Source organism: Ranitomeya imitator, chromosome 7 (genome assembly GCF_032444005.1).
Source record: "Ranitomeya imitator isolate aRanImi1 chromosome 7, aRanImi1.pri, whole genome shotgun sequence".
Taxonomy (NCBI): domain Eukaryota; kingdom Metazoa; phylum Chordata; class Amphibia; order Anura; family Dendrobatidae; genus Ranitomeya; species Ranitomeya imitator.
The window spans coordinates 54,903,539-54,925,205 of NC_091288.1; the positions used below are offsets into that span (position 1 = coordinate 54,903,539).

Consider the following 21,667-nt stretch of genomic DNA (forward strand, 5'->3'; position numbering starts at 1 on the left):
AAATACTTTTTTGCCCCACTGTATGTGTGATCTTCACAGGACAGATTTTTATTATCCACCAAAATCTGTCCTGTGATGATCACACAGTCCACAATGAATGCCACTATTGACTGAGAGCAGAGATCTTAAGAACTATGAAAAACGACAAAAATAGTGAATAAGCTTTACTTGTGTCCACCATTAAAGTGGGTATTCTCAAGTTATGAAATTGCTTCAGTTAGACAGCATGGAAAAAAGCAAGTTTGAATTTGACTTTTTCTATCTCCTTTCTTCTGCAACAAGAGGCTTTATCTTTCATAATGTACAGTTTATTTCCATGGAGTTCAGCCTGGCCAGTACCTACTCAGACCCTGGCCGAGTGTGCGAAATAGTTACATTCCGGGAGATGGGCTAACTCCTAATATCCCAGCCATCTCTCTCCAGCCCATTGTTTTCCATACAACAGTTAAGGTACTTTCACACATAACGATATCGTTGCTTTTTGTGACGTAGCAACGATATCGTTAACGAAATCGTTATGCGTGACAGCGACCAACGATCAGGCCCCTGCTGGGAGATTGTTGGTCGCTGGGAATGATCAGGACCTTTATTTTTGTCACTGATCACCTGCTGACATCGCTGAATCGGCGTGTGTGATGCCGATCCAGCGATGTGTTCACTGGTAACCAGGGTAAACATCGGGTTACTAAGCGCAGGGCCACGCTTAGTAACCCGATGTTTACCCTGGTTACCATTGTAAAAGTTAAAAAAAAAAACACTACATACTTACATTCCGGTGTCTGTCCCCCGGCCTCAGCTTCCCGCACTGACTGTGAGCGCCGGCCATAAAGCAGAGCGGTGACGTCACCGCTGTGCTCTGCTTTACGGCCGGCCGGTGCTGACACAGTGCAGGGAAGCTGACGCCAGGGGACAGACACCGGAATGTAAGTATGTAGTGTTTGGTTTTTTTAACTTTTACAATGGCAACCAGGGTAAACATCGGGTTACTAAGTGCGGCCCTGCGCTTAGTAACCCGATGTTTACCCTGGTTGCCAGGGGACTTCGACATCATTGGTCGCTGGAGAGCTGTCTGTGTGACAGCTCCCCAGCGACGAAACAGCGACGCTGCAGCGATCGGCATAGTTGTCTATATCACTGCAGCGTCGCTTAATGTGACGGTACCTTTAGCTACCCACCTCTCTCTCAGCTCCTGACAAGCTGCTTTTATAAAGCAGAGGGAGACATTATATTGTATGGTTCAATTTATCAAAAAGTGTCCAAATTCCAAAAGGCAATGGCACTTCACATCAATATGTAATCCACGAACCCCAGTATAAATAAACAGGGGAGGGATAAAGAGATCCATTAGAATAAAAATTAACTTTTATTAATGGATTAAAAGAACTAAATACATGAGCAATTATAAAAAGTAGAGTGCCTTACCAAAGAGACGGCCCAGACTTCCAATAGATGACAATCTATAATTATGAAAATATATGTAACAGTGATAGGCACTAGGGTTGAGCGACCTTGACTTTTTTAGGGTCGAGTCGGGTTTCGCGAAACCCGACTATCTCAAAAGTCGAGTCGAGTGAAATCGGCCGATTATGGCGAAAAGTCGAGGATCGACCGAAACATGAAGCCCAATGCAAAGTCAATGGTTTTTTTCTCTCTCTCTCTCTCTCTCTCTCTCTCTCTCTCTCTCTCCTCCATCAGTCCCTGAACTGAAAAGCTGGTGTTACACATTGCAAATCGCTATAGCGCACAAGCGACAACATGGTGATAGGCGTCCACGCCCCTAAGACCTATGTCGTCACTCTGCCCACGCTCCTTCATTGGCTGAAAAAATGGCGCCAAGAGCGTCATACGAAACGCGACTTTGGCGCGAAAATCGCGTACCGCATGGCCGACCCCACACAGGGATTGGGTCGGGTTTCATGAAACCCGACTTTGCCAAAAGTCGGCGACTTTTGAAAATGAACGATCCGTTTCGCTCAACCCTAATAGGCACTATACCATTCTCAAAACAAATGAGGTCACCCAAAAGAGAAATGTGCCTGGAAAAGTAGAACCAGTAACAAAGAGTAACTTGAGGTAAGACAATGAATATCTACTTGTCAGTACAAAGAAATGAATAAAGTGCCTAGTGCTTATCAAATTTAAATGTCCTGAATCAATATATTCCTATCATACTCTAAAAGTTTCCCCTTGAAAGGTAGGGTATAAGTACCTAGTAAATCCGAAACTCACAATGTATATCAATAGATCATGGTAGCAGGTCTACGTAATCCTATAGCGCAGTGTTTCTCAACTCCAGTCTTCGAGACCCACCAACAGGTCAAGTTTTCAGGACATCCTTAGTATTGCACAGGTGATAATTTCATCACCTGCTCAAGCATTAATTCCATCACCTGCATAATACTAAAGAAAGCCTGAAAACATGACCTGTTGGTGGGTCTTGAGGACTGGAGTTGAGAAACACTGCTATAGCGTATAAGATAATACCTAATGGTGAGGGAAACAATTGGCCATAGACCATAAAAAAGTACAGTGCCTGCAAAGTAAAGGAAATGGATTCACCTTGGACAGTGTGGAGTAGCATCTTCTCACCCCGACACGCGTTTTGCGTTTTTAGTAGAGAGTTGCAATAGTCCAGTCGGGAGTGAATAGGAGTAACAGTAAGAGTTTTGGCTTCTAAAGTTGTTTTTCAGGTGCAAGTGACAACAGCAAGCAAGTGATTGTATGTAGGGAGTGGAAAAAAGATCTCAATCAAGTTTAATCCTAAGACATCAAGCATGTTGCTTGGGAGTTATGGTAGAACTACACACGGAAAAGGCAATATTGGGTTTAGGAAGGTTAGTAGAGGGAGGAAACTCAAACAGTTTAGTTTTTGACAGATTCAGTTTTATATCGAGGGAGGACATGAGCAGCTGACAGACAATCACTGGTATTTTGAAGTAATACAGGGTTGATTTTAGGAGATGATGTGTACAATTGGGTGTCATCAGCATAAACATGGTACTGAAAACCAAATCTACTAATTGTTTGTCCAATAGAGACCGTGTATAGAGACAAGTGGAGGGAACCTATGACTGAACCCTGGGAAAGGGGAAGAGAGGAGGAGTAGCCAGCTAAAGAAACAGTTAAGGAGCTAACAGAGAAGTAGGAAGAGAACCAAGGGAGAGCAGTATCCTAGAGACCGATACAGCAGAGCATGTTGATGATGAGCTAGTGATCCACAGTGCTGAAAGCTGCAGAGATATCCATGAGAATCAACAAGGAGCAGTGGCCGTTAGATTTAGCTTTTAGTAGATCATTAAAGATTGTAGTAAGGGTAGTTTCAGTATAATGTAAGGAGTGGAAACTAGATTGTAAAGGGTCAAGAAGAGCATTATCTGTGAGATAGCGGATTAGATGAGAGTAGACTAAATGGTCCAGAAGTTTAAAGATGAAAGAGAGTTAGAGACAAGTCTGCAGTTAGCAGTACAGTTTTAGTCAAGGGATGATTTTTTAGGTAATGGGTGTATGCTGGCATGTTTGAATGAATAGAGGAAGATACTAGATAAGAGAGGTGAAATATTTTAGTTAGATGAGCAGGGAGAGGTACTGAAGGATATTTAGAGAGAATATTATCAGTGGGGCAGGTAGTAGAGCGAGAAGATAAAAGAAACCAAACATCTTCTTCTGTGATCAGTTCAAAGACATAAAGTGAGCTAGATGAAATGCGGGAGGGAAGAGAATGTATGACATTAGGGGATTGGGCTGATATTGGTGGTTGTGGTCTGCCCTCTTGGACTGAGAAGGGAATGAAATGTGTCAAAGAGCCAATCAGGATTGTTGGATTATGAGGTGATGAGGATGTTGCAGTAATCTTGTATAGAGAGATGATGAGTAGAATTGCATGTTCTAGGGATAAACTTATAATGGATGAAATCTTTGGCGCCAAAAGGGATTTTCTCCACAGAGGATAGGTTCCCCACACACCGCAGTGAAAGAAGTGTTTGCAACGTGTGCCAGGTTTGCCACCATCTGTACTGTTGTTCTATGTGTAGGAGGTGCAGCTTCTTCCAGTGTTTCATTATAATGTTTCAGAGCAGAATCAGGACATGAAAGGGAGGAGATTGGGGCCAATAATGACTGCAAATTCTTCATAAATTTCTGGGTATTAATGGCACATATCTTTCTATAAGTGTGGTAAGTTGGGGTGGCCTGAGCGCAGTGACGATTCACAGCACTATAAGTGTGGTAAGTTGGGGTGGCCTGAGCGCGGTGACAATTCACAGCACTGTAAGTGTGGTAAGTTGGGTGGCCTGAGCAGGGTGACAATTTGCGATTGAATGAAAGAAGGTAGTAGTCAGAGAGGAGAGTTAGTAAAATCCTGCACTGATCAGAGCCAGGATAAGATCAGGTTTAGTATTCCCATCTTCTTGTTAAGGAGAGTTAGTTGTGCTGAGAGAGGAAATTAGAGATAACAATGAGTGGCAGATGGGGAGAGGGGATCATCAATAGGGATGGTAAAGTCCCCCATGATGAGAGTGAGGTTGTCACAGGATTTAAAGTGTGGAAGCCAGGTGGTAAATTGATCAAGGAACTGATGGAAGAGGCGTGGAGGTCGATGTACAACTGCCACTTACAGGAAGAATGGTCAGAAAAGGTTGTCAGTGTGGACCTCAAAAGAAAGGAAGATAAGTGTCCTGGGGGGATAACCTGATAACCTGAAAAGCACATTTTGGTGAAAGGAGCAGATAAACACCTCCACCTAGTCTGTTCTCCGGTCTTGGGGGATGAAAAAAATGTAGGCCACCAAATAAGAGAGCAGCCGGGATGGTGGTGTCCATCTGCTGGATCCAGGTTTCAGTAAGAGCCAGAAGGCTAAAGGTACATTCACACTGAACGATATCGCTAGCGATCCGTGACGTTGCAGCGTCCTGGCTAGCGATATCGTTCAGTTTGACACACAGCAGCGATCAGGATCCTGCTGTGATGTCTTTGGTCGGAGCTAGAAGGCCAGCACTTTCTTTTGTCGCTGGACCTCCTGTAGACATCGCTGAAGTGGCGTGTGTGATGCCGATTCAGTGATGTCTTCACTGGTAACCAGGGTAAACATCGGGTTAAACCCGATGTTTACCCTGGTTACCAGCGTAAAAGTAAAAAAAAAACAAACACTTCATACGTACCTTCCGCTGTCTGTCCCTCGGCGCTCTGCTTCTCTGCCCTGTGTAAGCACAGCGGCCGGAAAGCAGAGCGGTGACTTCACCGCTCTGCTTTCCGGCCGCTGTGCTTACACAGGGCAGAGAAGCAGAGCGCCGAGGGACAGACAGCAGAAGGTAAGTATGAAGTGTTTTTTTTTTTTTAACTTTTATGCTGGTAACCAGGGTAAACATCGGGTTACTAAGCGCAGCCCTGCGCTTAGTAACCCGATGTTTACCCTGGTTACCGGCATCGTTGGTCGCTGGAGAGCTCTGTGTGACAGCTCTCCAGCGACCAAACAGCGACGCTGCAGCGATCCGGATCGTTGTCTGGATCGCTGCAGCGTCGCTCAGTGTGAAGGTACCTTAAGGGAATTTGAACTAAAAAAAGTCACGGATGTGGGAGAGTTTGTTACACGCTGACCGTGAGTTCCAGAGGGCCCAATTAAAGGAGACAGGAGAAGGCATGCAAAGAATATTATTGAGATTAGCAGGGTTTCTGAGTGTAGCAAAGAAGGAGTTAAACCTACTCTTACAAGAAGGGCCTGGGTTAAGTGAGATACCTCCTCCGACTAAGAGAAGAATAGAGAGAGTGTGCAAACGTTTCAGTGACTTTTTAGAGCGTCTTATGTTGTATGATGAGAGTGAATGGATCTGTTGGTTTAAGATTGTTGAAAGTGCATGGGAGCTGTACATAGGAGAGGGGAATAGAGAGAGACTGATATGGATGGCGTGCACAGAGTGTGTGAAAGGATAGGATTTGGAAACAAAGGAATTGGAAACAAGTTTGTTTGAATGTGTTGCATGTCTTGCCTGTCTCCTGACCTGTCAACTTCCATGTTCCATGCGCTGGCACTTGGAAAACCATGGTACTTTGATAAAATCTGTACAAATGCCCCCTTGCACAAAGTTATTACGCCTTAGCTCTGTGTTTAGATTTATAAGAAGATTTGTATTTAGATCTAGGTCTAATTTAACTTGTTAACAATCAACTGACTTACGACAGAAGTAGGCATTGAGATGCAAAGACAAATAAACAAAATTGAAGACCAACATAGATCATAAAGTCTTTCAGCAAGTGAGATGACCTTACCGCATAAGGGAACAAACTTAGTAAGGTGAAATTAATATATACCATTAATTGAGGCTTGCAAATATGGAAGTGAAAATGCAGGCTTTAAAAGGGATAAAACATGAACATGCACTTGTGCTCAAAAGTTTACATACCCCGGCAGAATTTTTGCTTTCTTGACCTTTTTTCAGAGAATGTGAATGGTAACACCAAAACTTTTTCCTCCACTCATGGTTAGTGGTTGGGTAAAGCCATTTATTGTCAAACTACTGTGTTTTCTCTTTTTAAATACTAAGGAAATCCTGTAAACATGACTTGTTGTGGGGTCTTGAGGACTGGAGTTGAGAAACACTGTTGACAACCCAAAACATCCAAATGAACTTGATCATAACAAAATGTTGCCATAAGTTTTTACATTCAGGATTATAAATTCCAAAAAGATGTTTTGGAATCCTCATTCTCAATTTACTAGTAAGACATTCACTTTGTAAGTCTTTAGTACCACCCAAGTCAAGGTCCAAGGCTAAAGAAGAATGAATAAGAATGAATTATATGAGAATCTATCAGTGAGCTTGGTCTGATGGGAGAGTTTGTCTTTTATCTGGTTCTAATGGCTTGATTTATGACCAAAGACCACATCAATGTGCAGGGAAATAAAGAACATATAAAAGCAAAATGATGCAACATTTTTAATGAATCCCAATTGCAAATATGATTTTTACCCCAAATACATGCATTTAAGTAAAATAAAACAAAATATTACCGCAAAAGTGGACCTTTAATCTTAAGTTTGCCAGTAAGATTAAATGATAAGATATAAAAGTATTTGCTTTCTTATGAAGTTCCATTACTTCTTTTAGTTTTGTACTGGTTTGTACAAGATTTGATTAGTGACTGGTGACACACATTGGACTTTTATGATTTTTTTAGGTCATGTTATTCTGGGATGCTTGTTCTGATCTGACTTTGTAGAGTGGCCCAACAGGGAATATTATATTTAGGTAGGTAGGTGGCAGGTTGCCAGCAGCTGTACATGAAATTGAGCCTTAGTAGCCAAAAATTGTCTGCAATTAGGAGATGAAATTATATCCAAATAAACGTCAAGGACGTCTTTCAAGATGATTGTCTCATTCCATAAAGTTCGATAAAGGATTGTAAAAGTGCAATCTCTCTATATAGAGAGGAAACTGACATGAAAACTTTACAGATACAGTCCACCGTGTTCCAAATTATTGTGCAAATTGGATTTAAGTGTCATAAAGATTTATTTGTTGTGTTTTTCAAATAAACTCATGGATGTTATTGTGTCTCAGGGCTCAATGGATCACTGAAATCAATCTTAAACACGTGATAATTTGTTTTCCAGGTGATTCTAATTAAAGGAAAACTACTTAAAAATGATGTTCCACAATATTAAGCAGGCCACAGGTTTCAAGTAACATGGGAAAGAAAAAGGATCTCTCTGCTGCCAAAAAGCGTTAAATAGTGCAATGCCTTGATCAAGGGATGAAAACATTAGATATTTCCCGAAAACTTAAGCGTGATCATCGTACTGTTAAGAGAGTTGTGGCTGAATCTGCGCACAGATGTGTTCGTGCTGATAAAGGCATAATGAGGAATGTTTCTGCCAGGCAAGTTCATCGGATTAAGAGAGCAGCTGCTAAAAAGCCATTACCATCCAGCAATCAGATATTTGAAGCTGCTGGTGCCTCTGGAGTCCCTCGAACCTTAAGGTGCAGGATCCTTCAAAGGCTTGCTTTGGTTCATAAACCTACTATTTGGCTACCCCTAAACAGTGTTCACAAGCAGAAACGGTTGCAGAGGGCCCAGACACACATGAAGACTAATTTACAAACAGTCTTGTTTACTGATGCCTGTTGAGCAACCCTAGATGGTCCAGATGGATAGTTGGTGGATGGCCAGCATGTCCCAACAAGGCTGCGATGTCAGCAAGGAGGTGGAGGAGTCATGTTTTGAGCAGAAATCATGGGGAAACAGCTGGTAGGGCCCTTTAAGATTTCTGAAGGTGTGAAAATGACCTCTGCAAAGTAAATAGAGATTCTGACTGACAACTTTCTTCCATGGTATAAAAAGCAGAAACGTGCCTTCAGGAGCAAAATCATCTTCATGAATGACAATGCCCCATCTCATGCTGCAAAGAATACCTCTGAGTCATTGGCTGCTATGGATAAAAAAGGAGATAAACTCATGGTGTGGCCACCATCTTCCCCTGACCTCAACCCTATAGAGAACCTCTGAAGTATCATCAAACAAAAGATCTATGAGGGTGGGAGGCCGTTCACATCAAAACAGCGGCTCTGGGAGGCTATTCTGACTTCATGCAAAGTAATACAAGCAGAAACTCTCCAAAAACTCACAAGTTCAATGGATGCAAAAATTGTGACGGTGACTTAAAGAAGGGCTCCTATGTTAACATGTAACTTGGCCTGTTACAATGTTTTGGAGTTAAATAGCTTTTTTGTTCAGTGAATGTGACCTCCTAAAATGCTGCAAATTCCACAAATGAGCATTTTCAGTTCTTTAAAACATATCAAATGTTTAGAAATTCTACTGTGCCTAATAATTTGGAACAGTGCATTTTGAGTTTTTATTCATTTTGGAGAGTATACTGTTATCATTGGGAGGTTTCTTCAATAAAATTCGGTGTACAATCTAACGGGTGATGACTTTTATTAGACTGACTATCATTTGCACCAACCATTTTGGAAATTCCGAGAATAATATAATTTGCATAATAATTTGGAACATGGTATATATGGATATCCTGATATGTCCATTCTAATATGCAGAGCATTATTTTGAAATAGAAAAATTAATGTAACCCAATCCCATGGAAACATGGTCAGTTGGTATAACTGCCATTCCTCTGTGCCCAGCATATCGGTTACTGTATTTTCCGGCGTATAAGATGACTTTTTAACCCCTGAAAATCTTCTTAAAAGTCGGGGGTCGTCTTAAACTCCGGGTGTCGTTATGTACGCCGGGTGCAGACACCAATGTGTATATGGTGGGTGGGGGGGGAGTGGTCCCAATGAGGAAGAGGGGGCGTCTCACAGGAAAGTGTGAGTGGAGTAACCCCCATTACCTCATTGTAGCTGCAGCGTGGGGTCTCTGTGCTGGGGAGCGGCGGCTGCTCCTCTTTGTGCCGCGTGGGTGCTGTGCTGTGGGGCGGCGGCTCCTCTTCGTGCAGCATCAGAGCCCTACACTGTGGGGCAGCGGTGGCGTATCTTAGTGCAGAGTCGGGGCTCCTCCGGCATTTCCTCAAAGCCCAGAGGCCCCGGCAGCTCCATTGCTGCGATGCGGTGGCCTCCGGGAAAATGGCCGCTGGGGGCGGTGCATGCTCAGATTCAGATCTCGTCCCGAGATCTCGGGAGGCGAGATCTGAATCTGAGCATGCGCCGCCCCCAGCATGCATCTCACATAATGGTGTGAATGACACCCTGTGCCACCTGTGTGAAGTTAGAATACTAGGCAGCCACCCCACAAATATTTGGTGGGTTAGTAAGTGGTTACTGTCAGTATTTTGCACCTGTGCTGGCTCCCCCTTTATCATGGGGTCCTGCTGCATCCTGGTTGCGCATTTGTGGCTGGATATGGTATTGCAAGTATGGCTGCTTTTTATCTCCGCCAGTGATTTTTTTTGACAAAGTAAAACTGGCCACTTTTTATCTGGTAACTGGTCCTGTTAATCCCCTCACGACATCTGCCATACATGTATGGAGTGAAACATGATCCGCAGAAAGACACGGATACGTGAACAACAACATAAACTATAACGTGACCATCTTTTGCCCATGACAAACACCAATAGGACACGTACGAGGAAAAAGGTTTGTCTGAATGAGGCCTCTCTCAATGGAGAGAGCATAAAAGACCCCTTAATTTTATGTAATAAAAAATATACTACTAGAACTGTTTTTTCTCATGAGCGATTGGACGTGTTGGACTTGAACATGCCAGATTCTCCTTTTTGCTTGCATCACCTATGGGAGAAATATACAACAAAGCACATAGTGAAGCAAAAATTGAAGCTCCTGTTCCCATAATTTTACATTGATAACAGCTCCCTAACCTACTGTGTGCCATTTGGCAGAGATACATTTGAGCTCAGACATATCGGGGTCCTGTAGTGACCTCTGCCTTTGCACCCCCTATAGCTGTGCCCTTATATCATTAGATATTGCCACCACCATAGCCAGACAGTGGACAGGTTTCTTTCTTTCTGAATTATGGATAAAAGCACATGTAATTCCGTCCATGTCAGATATATTGAAAATAGGATTAGTTAATATGAGGTACAAGTCTATTTTCCACTGTTTACAGCAATTATTGTTTTTAGTCTGTGCATCGAGTACATCTTTGTAAAGTCCACTTCTGGGATTAGTACTCATCTTACTTTTATAAGGTTGCTATAAAGAATGAAAAAACACTGAGTTATAACTATTATGCATTGTATAAAACAATGAGACGCAAGATAAAAAGGTTAATGGCGCCTTTGTTTGCTTTTTGTATGTCACGCTCTGTTACTACATTGCAGGCTCATATTATTCTTCAGAGCAAATTTTTCACAAGTCTTCGATGGTAGGAGAGGTTTTCTATAAACTCGCCATTTACCACTTTTTTTGTGAGATTTTGGTTCATATTTGATAAATGCATACCTAAAGTGATATGAGAAAAGATTGATTTTGGGCCTCAGAATCAGTGTCCCTTCTACACTTCTGTAGTTTTGTATTTGGGCTATGGTGTAGTTCCTACATAGCGGACAGGTGGCAACACTGTTATTCAGGGAAAAATCATTATTGGGCCTCATGTACATGCCCTTTTTTTGAGTATGCACCATTTCTCAGTCATATATCTGCAATTTTTTGCGACCTCTCAGTGTGCATAAAATCGCAGAGATATGTCTGACTTTGATCCAAGTGTTTGATTGTAATCGGCAATGCAAGTCTATGGGTCCGTGAAAAAATGGAATCTGCACTAGGATGACTGTTAGATAGGAGTAAAGCTGAGAAACTTTTTTTTTTCTGCATATGCAAGAAAAACTGACGACATTCACACTCTGATGAAACTCTAATGAAACTTGGTCATATGTGAAGAAACTGTCTTGTGAATAACGTCTCAGGAGCAGCTCTATTGGCTATTTCCTTTAGATATGACCTTGCCATACATCGGACATGCTTGATCCTTTTGTCCCCAGACATCATCTGTTGGGGGAGTACAGGGGGCCCACATTAACATTAGACTGTCATCTGAACCTGTTGATATCTGAAGGTTCAGACAACATTACTCTAGGTATGGTGGCCTTACGTCCAATGTGGAGTTTTTAGGTCAAACTTTTGACTCCTCTTTTTCAAATCTACGACGTCAACACCAACTCTGCATAAATAAATGTCTTATGTATATTAATTAGTAATAACAAATAAGCTGTAATTTGCATGGCTTATCGCCGTCACCATCCGCATCATTCCTAAACTGCCATGACAATAAATATATGCAACAAGCTAGGCATTTAATAAAATTATATATTTCATATCGTAGTTTTTAATCCAATACATTTCTTTCAACTCTACAGCATTGGCTCTAAGTAGAAAATAAAGCCGTGCTATCGAAGCTCTGTCATCAATTTGCAAATGATGTCGCCAGGTTGAACTATTGTGAATTGTTTCTGCAAATAAAGCATGCATTACCTATAATATTGTTTTTATTATCCAGAAATCAATGACAACAGGACAAGCAGTACGCATGAAGAGGTGAGATGTTGGTTGCATATGTATGAGATTAAGGTTAATAATGGGCCTAATCTATCAAGAAGATTTGGCCATCGCAGCCAATCACAGGGCAGCTTTCATTCTTTTCCAGAGCAGTTTAAAAAATGAAAGCTGAGCTCTCATTGGTTGTCAGTTGCAACAAAGGTAATTCTACAATTAGAAATCTTAGATAAATAGCCCCAATAGAAAGCTTTTTCACCAGTGTACAGGGACTTTACATCGATGTTACAACCTCCACTAAATAATCTTCAGTGTGGTGCATAGACAAGAGACTATTGATGATCACAGTAACAAATAATGAAGAAAGTCAGCACTCACCCTTCTTTTTGAAGATAATTCAGTCCATTCTAATTTTCATTTAATGTTGAGTAGTTGACAGCAAGTGCAAAAGTGCTAGCACCGTGGCAGGGACCTTCATGAATTAGACAAACGGTGGCAACACACTTCAGCTGTGGCCTACCACTCCGCATCGCCACCCATTTTGGGTGTGAAAACCCAGAAGTCACAAAAATTAGGTGCAGCTCAGACTTGCTCCCACACTTAGTGACTTTTCAAAAGCTTTTACATCAGAATTCTGACATGAAAGCTTTGAAGAATCGGGCCAATGTCTTGCTATGGAAGTCCAACACTTTTGTGGATTACACAGACAGCCCTATAATTTCAGTCTGACTGGTCAATGCTTTAGTTCCCTTGTGGTGGCACTGCAGCGGAAATGAAAACTTGATGTCGGACTCGCACATCTTTTTTTTTTTTTTTTTTTTTAAACATGATTAAAAAAGTTAGCAAGACTTGATGTGTTTGAAGCTGAAAAAAAATAAAAAAGTGTAATGACCTGAGCAACTATGTCAAGGGACAAACTGAGATGGACGAATGACTTGGTCAAATCACCTTCAAAATGACAAGTGTTGTTAGGTGTTCCTAATATGTTCACTGGTTAGTACCCACCCAAAGTGGCCCAAAGAAGGACCACTAGTGAATCAGAAAAAGGTCCATGGGTCTTCAAAGGCTGAAATAATCAGTGCTTTCAGGCATAGAAAGGTATCAGAATACACAGTGTTTTGCAGCTAACTGTATATGGCAGTGCGCTCTCCTTGACCCTGGTCCTACATGTGAGCATCAGAACTGGACCGTTCAGAACTGGAAGAAGGCTGATTACTCTACAGTATGTGAGTTCAGCATCTAAATTCAAGTCCACTTTTTATCGCTCTTAATGCTAATGTGTTATACAAAACTACATGAAATCTACTTTGTGATTCTGATGATGCAATGTGAACAAGTTTTTTATTTCTTATATCTCATACCTAGAATGTTTCCCCCAAACAGAGGAAGCAAAGTGTCTATTCGGCCCCTGCCATGCAAGGTACTGTTCAGGTACTGTTCCATGTTCTGATATATTAACTCTGTTCTAACTAAATGTGATTCATATCTAAATTAATCTGTGTGTCTCTTGTTTTTCAGCTGTTAACAAGTATTAGGAGTACGTTCGCATTTGTGGGTAGCTTGTCCAATAGACAACAATTTGAAATGCTCTTTCAAGGGATAGGTAATAACTTGTAGTTCAGGGGGTATCCAAACACTAGAACCCCCTCCGATTGCCAAAACAGGGAACTTTTATCCCCACTAGAATGGAGAGGAAGTGCAATAAATAAATACATAGATACACAGACAGCCAAATAAGTATGAGAGATGACAGATATATGCATATGAGGTGGATAGGAGGTGTTTTATGTTATATATATATATGTGTGTATATATATATACTAGATGGTGACCCGATTCTAACGCATCGGGTATTCTAGAATATGTATGTAGTATATAGCACATATAGCACAGCCCACGTAGTATATAACACAGCCCACGTAGTATATAACACAGCCCACGTAGTATATAACACAGCCCACATAGTATATTGCACAGCCACATAGTATATTGGACACCCCACGTAGTATATAGCACAGCGACATAGTATATAACACAGCCAACACAGTATATAACACAGTCCACGCAGTATATAACATATCCCACGCAGTATATAACACAGCCCACATAGTATATTGCACAGCCACGCAGTATATAACACAGCCTACGTAGTATATTGCATAGCCACGTAGTATATTGCACACCCCACGTAGTATACAGCACAGCGATGTAGTATATAACATAGCCCACACAGTATATAACACAGCCCACGCAGTATGTAACACAGCCCAAATACTATATAGCAGTGTGGGCACCATATCCCTGTTAAAAAAACATTTAAAATAAAAAATGGTTATATACTCACCTTCCGGCGGCCCCTGGATCCAGCCCAGGTCTTTAGCGATGTTCCTCGTGACTCTCCGTTCCCAGTAATGTTTTGCGGCAATAACCCATGATCATGTAGCGATCTCGCGAGACTGCTACGTGATCTCGAGTCATTGCCGCAATGCATTCTTGTGACCGGAGCGTTGCGAGGAGAGGGAAAGGCTGCCGTGGACGCCGGAAGGTGAGAATATAATGTTAGTTTTTTTAAATTATTTTTAATATTATATGTTTTTACTATTGATGCTGCATAGGCAGCATCAATAGTAAAAAGTGAAGCGGTGTTTAAATCCCGCCCCAATATCGCTGATTGATCGCAGCCGGCCACGACCAATCAGCAACCCGGGATTTCCATTACGGAAGTTACAGACAAACAGACGGAAGTACCCCGTAGACAATTATATATATATATATATATATATATATATATATATATACACAGTCTTGCTCATTGTTATTAGCGCCCGTGAAGTTTAAGTACATAATGTGGAATATCAAGCGAAACAGTTTTTTTCGTATAGATCACTCGTGTTAAATAGAAAAGAGCAAATGATAAACAATAAATTAAAACAAAAAACAATGGGAGGGAAAATACAAAAACCTAAAACTTGTGACACTGATATTGACACCCTTTACATTATATTAGTATGGAAACACATTTTGGCTCACCTGTGGTAAATCACAAATGGGAATCACCTTTAATTAATTGTCGTGACTTGAATTAGCCAATGAATGATGACTTCAGTGTTTTAAAATGCCACATAGTAGACTCTGTTCAATTGTCACAATGGTGAGGACATCAGAACTGCTATTATTGGCAAACACAAGACTTCCAAAGGGTATAAGGCCATCTCCAAAGACCTTGGTATCCCAGTTTCAATAGTGCGCAATGTTATTAAGAAGTTTGCCATGCATGGAACCATCAAAAACCTCCATGGACATGGGGAAAAGGAAAATTATCAAGAGATGTCTTCAAAAGTTGGTGCAAATGGTGGAAAAAACACCACGTCAAACATCCAAAGACCTGTACACCGACCTTAGAGCAGTCTGCGATAATTTTTGTCAAGTACTATATGCCACACACTAAACTAAGCAGAGATTTGTAGGCGAAGGCAAAAGAAGAAACCATTGCTGAACAAAAGACTTAAAAAAGAAAGACTGATCTTTGCCAGAGAGTACCTTGACAAACTACAATCATTCAGGAAAAATGTTCTGTGGACAGATAAAACAAAATAGAGGTTTTTGGCAATGCAAAGAAACAGTTTGTTTACAGATGGCGCAATGAAGCTTATAAGGAAAAGAACACCCTATCAACAGTTAAGCATGGGGGAGGATCCATAATGCTGCGGGGTTGCTTTGCTGTGTCTGGTACTGGAGGCCTTGACCGTATCACAGGAATCATGAAATCAGAGAATTATCAAGATATTTTGGAGCAAAAGTCCTACCCAGTGTAAGAAAACTTAGTTTGAGTCGAAGATTATGGGTCTCCAGCAAGACAATGACCTAAACCACACATCCAAAAGTACACATGAATGGTTGAAAAGAAACAAATAATTGTTTTAAAATGGTCAGCAATGAGTCCTGAGCTCAATCCCATTGAAGATCTTTGGGGTGAGCTGAAATCTGCCATTGGGAAATAGAACCCTGCAAACATTCAAGAGCTTGAACAAACTGCAAATGAATTGTGTGAGAAAATACCAGCTGAGAAGTGCAGGAAGCTTAAAGATGGCTGTAAGAAACATTTGGAGGCTGTCATCAATGCCAAAGGGTGTGCAACCAAGTATTAATTAGGGGTGCCTTAATTGTTGCACATGGTGTTTATTCTGTTTCTTGCAAGTTGAAAAATAAATGTTGTATTGTTGTATTACTTTGGAACACTAATTAAAAAAATCCGGAGGATATCACTTTATTAGATTTCCATTTATTTCTGAAAATATTGCACAGTTTATGAAAAAAATGAAGGGGTGCCAATAACGATGAGCAGGACTGTATAGTTTAAGATTGCTTAATGTCTGTCTAAACTATTAACCCCTTATCCCACTCCTTCCATCTAATTCTCCCATCAGTCCACCTCATGTCCTGGTTCCTTTAACTTATATTTATACTTCCATAAACCCATTTCTTTTTAATAAATCTAAAGGTTATTGTCTTTAGCTTTATGAACACATACAAGGAGACACTATAGTAAGCATTAACCCTCCAGTATTAAAAAACCAACTTGCCAAAAAAAAAAAAACTGAAATATTCAAAAATAAAAAATACAGTCTTTAATGAAAAAAAATTCTAAAATACGTCAAAATTGCCAAAAGGTGGAAGAAAGGAAATAAGACAAGAATCTGCACTTGAGAAGAGGTTGACCTCAAACATTAGTTCATCTGTATGTAACAGGCAGGGTGATACCCGTGGCCGAGCATCACTCACATTCGTGACCTGCCACGCTACAGGAAAATGGTGGTCTTGGCTGGGTGTAAGTACTGCTGTTACCTTCTCAATACGCCTCTGAAGACTGTATGCTACCGCATTGACATGGCAGGTCATGACCAGATGAGGTAGAGATGAATCAGGGAGACCTGAATCCCAAAATAAACTTTTCTTTACTGAACAACTTGTTGAGAAGTATTTACATCTTCTGCACAATCCTGAGGCAGGAACTTCATGGTAGATGTGGAGGCACATTACTTCTTTTACATGTTACGTTAGACCAGGAAACCACTCTGGGAGTTTTCATCTTCCCTTCATGTGAGGACCTCACCGGCTGAGGTCCATCGCTATGACTCCTCACCACAATTTTCGAAGTCCATTTGATATGGGCCACATGATCCTTCCTGTGCCGCTGCATCTTCAGGTCCCTGTAGGAGAACACGTGTCCCAGCCTGGCTATCTTCTCCTCTATGACTCTCAGGTCTGGCTCCACTTTCGCTTCTAACAATATGTTCACTCATCAGGTATTCATCCGTTAGAATGGATCCAGAGGCAATCCATTGGCAAAATAGTTGGATAGACACAACTTTTTTGTCCATTTTAAAAAAAAAAACTTTCATCTGGATCCGTTCTTTAACATTGAAGTCGATGAGTAAGGGATCCGTTAATTAGCCATCCATTTTCTTTCATTTGAAACTGATCCAGTGAGCTGTACTTCCGATGGTCACGTTTACAAATCAGGACCACAACAAAGAGAGAAATGGCAAAATCTCCGTAATAATACAATAACCAAACTGTGCTGTTTGTTCTAACTTTCAACTTTATGGCCTACGTTATGTTTTGGATTGGCAATGCTTTTTAACAACTGGAATTTTGTGCGGAAAAATCAAACTAAATTAATCTTATATGTAAAGATTTCCTCATCTAATTGGGAGTGCAGCATACATCACGAGGTATTTCCTATGGTTTATTAAGCAGCCATGTTTTTATCTAATGCTGAACATCCATCAAATTATTTCGATCAATATCAAACATCTTTGTATCTAAAGTCACATCTAGGGCTTGCTTACACCACCGTATTTTCGGTTTGAGTCCTGTTCATCTAAAAAAAACAACCAATGTTATTCAATGGGGCAGTGCAGATGATCCGTTTTTTTCACTGACCAAAAAAATCACAGCCTGCGCTAGTTTCTTCCATAAATCGGATGAGACTCCTCCATTCAGGTCTATAGGTCATTCTCAAATCTGATTTCATTCAGAGCCATGGTATAGTATCCGATTTCCATTTCTGTAACTTAGGAAACTGTACATGGTCCTGTAAATGGTTAATAGCTGCTGAGTCAAAAGCAGATTGCACACGAATGAGAAGTGAGAAAAAAAATGTCTGTGTTTTCTGGATAAAACACTGAACGATTTTTTTATACGCTTGTATTTCAAAGATTAATTATTTTGCTTTTATAGAAAACTCAGACTAGGTTGGATCTTTTATTTGCTGTGTTATGCTTTTTATGTTTTCATTTGATTTATTGCATGTGCAGGAATCAATGAGCAGTCTAAATCTTTAATTTATACTGATGACAAACAGCAAACAGTTAATGAGAGAACTGAACTGCTTAAGAAACCAAGACGAAAAGACACTCCATACCATCTTGACTTGCCATTATTTCCAGGTAGGGGCTATAAACTAGTAGGAAATTAGATGCCCACTGTCATTTCAACAGACTTTGCATAAATCAATTGTACATTCGAATATAATGAACTTTTTTTTTATACATATCTTATCAGAGAGATGTTTCTTTCTCCACTTCTGAGCCATTTCTTTTCGTCCCTACTGACTTTTGAACTCATCATTCATGTAAAACAATCATTTGAAAAACTGCCAAAATATATCTGTCAAAATAGGACAGATTGCAGCTGCCTATTCAGGAACAGAAGAAGAGCAGCAACTCAGGCGCAAACTGTGGTTTAGTTTGTAGCGTTTATCTCACCCCAGAGCTGGAGTCACAGATACATTGCTCAGTACTGCTGCTGCTTCTCATCATGTGCTATATAAGACCGAAGAAAATAAAACAAAGCAAAATGAGCGTATACCCTGTAATAAGTAAATAAGTGAATAGTAATAGTACATGTAAATAACATGAGCAGCAGTTCTATACTTTTTGGGGTTGAGGAAACACAATTGTAAAGCTTTTATTTAGTAGCAACCGCTTTGATGAAAATAATGTTTATTTTTAACTGTCTCCCCTAAATCGCCTCATAGGAATATCATTTTCTTTGAAGATCATCTTCACAAGTGACAGAATAGTTACATAGATTTCTGAAGTTACATGTCCATTTCAGATACAGTTGAAACGAAAGATGGAACGGTGAGCCGTTGGTAGCAGGTCCTGTTGTGAATTCTCCTCTTGGGCTCCCTCCGGTGGTTATGAGTGGTAGTGCTGCTGTCTTTGGATCGCAGCATTTATCAGGTGTATCCATTTTTTGCAATTTGGGCTGGACTATTTAGTCCTGCTTTATCCTTTAGTCAGTGCCAGTTGTCCATTGTTTTTGGAGGATTCACATCCATTCCTGGTCTCTCCTGTTTGCTGTTCATTTCAACAAAGATAAGTTCTGGCTTTGTTTTTGCTGTCCACCTGCTGTGGACCTTATAGTTCTGTGCATTTTCATGTTTTGTCTTGTCCAGCTTTGTCTGTGAAGGATTTTTTGCAGCCAAGCTGTGTCTCTGGAGATGCAGATATAGCCTCCATGTCTTTAGTCAGATGTGGTGATTTGTATTTTCTGTGGTGGATATTTTCTAGTGTTTTAATACTGACCGCATAGTACTCTGTCCTATTCTTTCTTTTTAGCTAGAATGGCCTCCTATGCTAAATCCTGATTTCATGTCTGCTTATGTTATTTCCCTCTCCTCTCCAGTCAATATTTGTGGGGGGCTGTCTATCCTTTGGGGATTTTCTCTGAGGCAAGATAGTTTTCCTGTTTCTGTCTTTAGGGGACGTTAGTTCTTAGGCTGTGTCGAGGGGTCTAGGGAGTGTTAGGTACCCCCCACGGCTACTTCTAGTTGCGCTGCTAAGTTCAGGGTTTGCGGTCAGTATAGGTACCACCTTCTCCAGAGTACGTCTCATGCTGCTCCTAGGCCACCAGATCATAAGAAGGTCCCCATGACGCGCAGGCCCAATAGCGACCACATGGCCTGCTGCTATTAGTGATAGGCCATTTAGTATTTTTATATTTTGGCGTTTGGTATTCTTCTAATAATACATGACCTGCTTATATTTGCAGGTTTTTTTTTTACTTTTTCATATAAAGAAGCTTACAGGAAATCCTTCAAAAAATGTTGCACCCAGAGCATGCTTTGTTTTAATCAAGAACCCCATGGGCTGAAAAAGTGTGCTAAAAGTGCAAAAGAAAACACACAAAAATGCACTATATGTTCACATTTTTCTGTTGACCCACAGTTAATATCTGGCTGCCCAGTTTTTGCCTAAAAAATGACAACAAAACTACAAAATTAGCTTGTTTTCCCCAAAAATGCTGTGTGAAAACACCCTAAGAGTTCAGTACTTACATAAATAGTATTGTAGGAAATATGCCATCTTTATTCAGTATTTTTCACTGACACTCTGTTTTCAAAAAGTAAAGTAACATTTTTTTATTCTAACAAAGTGCACTATCCCCTTCTTATTGAAACCTTAGATCGTTGTCTTTTGCATAGCCTGCCTCCCACTCCTGTTTTTCACTTGTTCAGTGGGGTATTTCAGCCCCTTATGTATCACTCACTGACATGGGGAGGAGAAGGAAACTCTTTCATGGTGGCCAAAAGCATAAGTGAGGCACTAGGGACCGGCGCTAACAGCGAGATATTTGTGGGGCTTAGTAAATTATATACAGTGGGGAAAAAGTATTTAGTCAGCGACCAATTGTGCAAGTTCTCCCACTTAAAAAGATGAGCGAGGCCTGTAATTGACATTATAGGTAGACCACAACTGTGAGAGTCAAAATGAGAAAGCAAATCCGGAAAATCACCTTGTCTGATTTGGCAAGATTTATTTAGAAAATTATGGTGGAAAATAAGTATTTGGTCATTAACAAAAGTTAATCTCAATATTTTGTTATATATCCTTTGTTGACAATGACAGTGGTCAAATGTTTTCTGTAAGTCTTCACAAGGTTGGCACACACTGTTGGTGGTATGTTGGCCCATTCCTCCATGCAGATTTCCTCTAGCACAGCGATGTTTTGAGCCTGTCAGTGGGCAACATGGACTTTCAACTCCTTCCAAAGGTTTTCTATGGAGTTGAGATCTGGAGACTGGCTAGGCCACTCCAGGACTTTCATATGCTTCTTACAAAGCCACTCCTTTGTTGCCCTGGCGGTGTGTTTGGGATCATTATCATGCTGAAAGACCCATCCATCCATTCATTCTTTCATGCACACTGATCAGTTGTAGTGATGAGCGAATATACTCGTTACTCGAGATTCCTCCGAGTATTTGTAAGTGCTCGGAGACTTAGTTTTCCTCGCAGCAGCTGAATGATTTACATCTGTTAGCCAGCTTGATTACATGTGGGGATTCCCTAGCAACCAGGCAACCCCCACATGTACTTATGCTGGCTAGTAGTTGTAAATCATTCAGCTGCGGCGATGAAAACTAAGTCTCCGAGCACTTACAAATACTCGGAGACCACCCGAGCGTACTCGCTCATCACTACTGATAACAAGTTCAAACAGGTTTACTACAGGTAATAAGTGCAGGACAAAGGAGCCTCTTAAAGGGAACCTGTCACCTGAGTTTGGCAGGACCGGTTTTCGGTCATTTGGGCGGAGTTTTCAGGTGTTTGATTCACCCTTTCCTTACCCGCTGGCTGCATGCTGGCCGCAATATTGCATTGAAGTTCATTCTCTGTCCTCTGTAGTAC

The 21,667-nt window shown here is 40.9% G+C and overlaps 1 protein-coding gene across 2 annotated transcripts in view; it reads left to right on the forward strand.

Moving 5' to 3' along the window:
* PPP1R1C (protein phosphatase 1 regulatory inhibitor subunit 1C) overlaps positions 1 to 21,667 on the forward strand; it is a 56,140-nt gene that overhangs the window by 29,195 nt on the left and 5,278 nt on the right. The window contains exons 3-5 of one of the 2 annotated variants that reach the window (XM_069733237.1): positions 11,974 to 12,011; positions 13,353 to 13,389; positions 18,290 to 18,421. In XM_069733237.1, the coding sequence (XP_069589338.1) occupies positions 11,974 to 12,011; positions 13,353 to 13,389; positions 18,290 to 18,421 (207 nt within the window). Of the gene's footprint in view, positions 1 to 11,973; positions 12,012 to 13,334; positions 13,390 to 18,289; positions 18,422 to 21,667 lie in introns of both variants that reach the window. The other variant, XM_069733236.1, reaches the window with a different exon arrangement.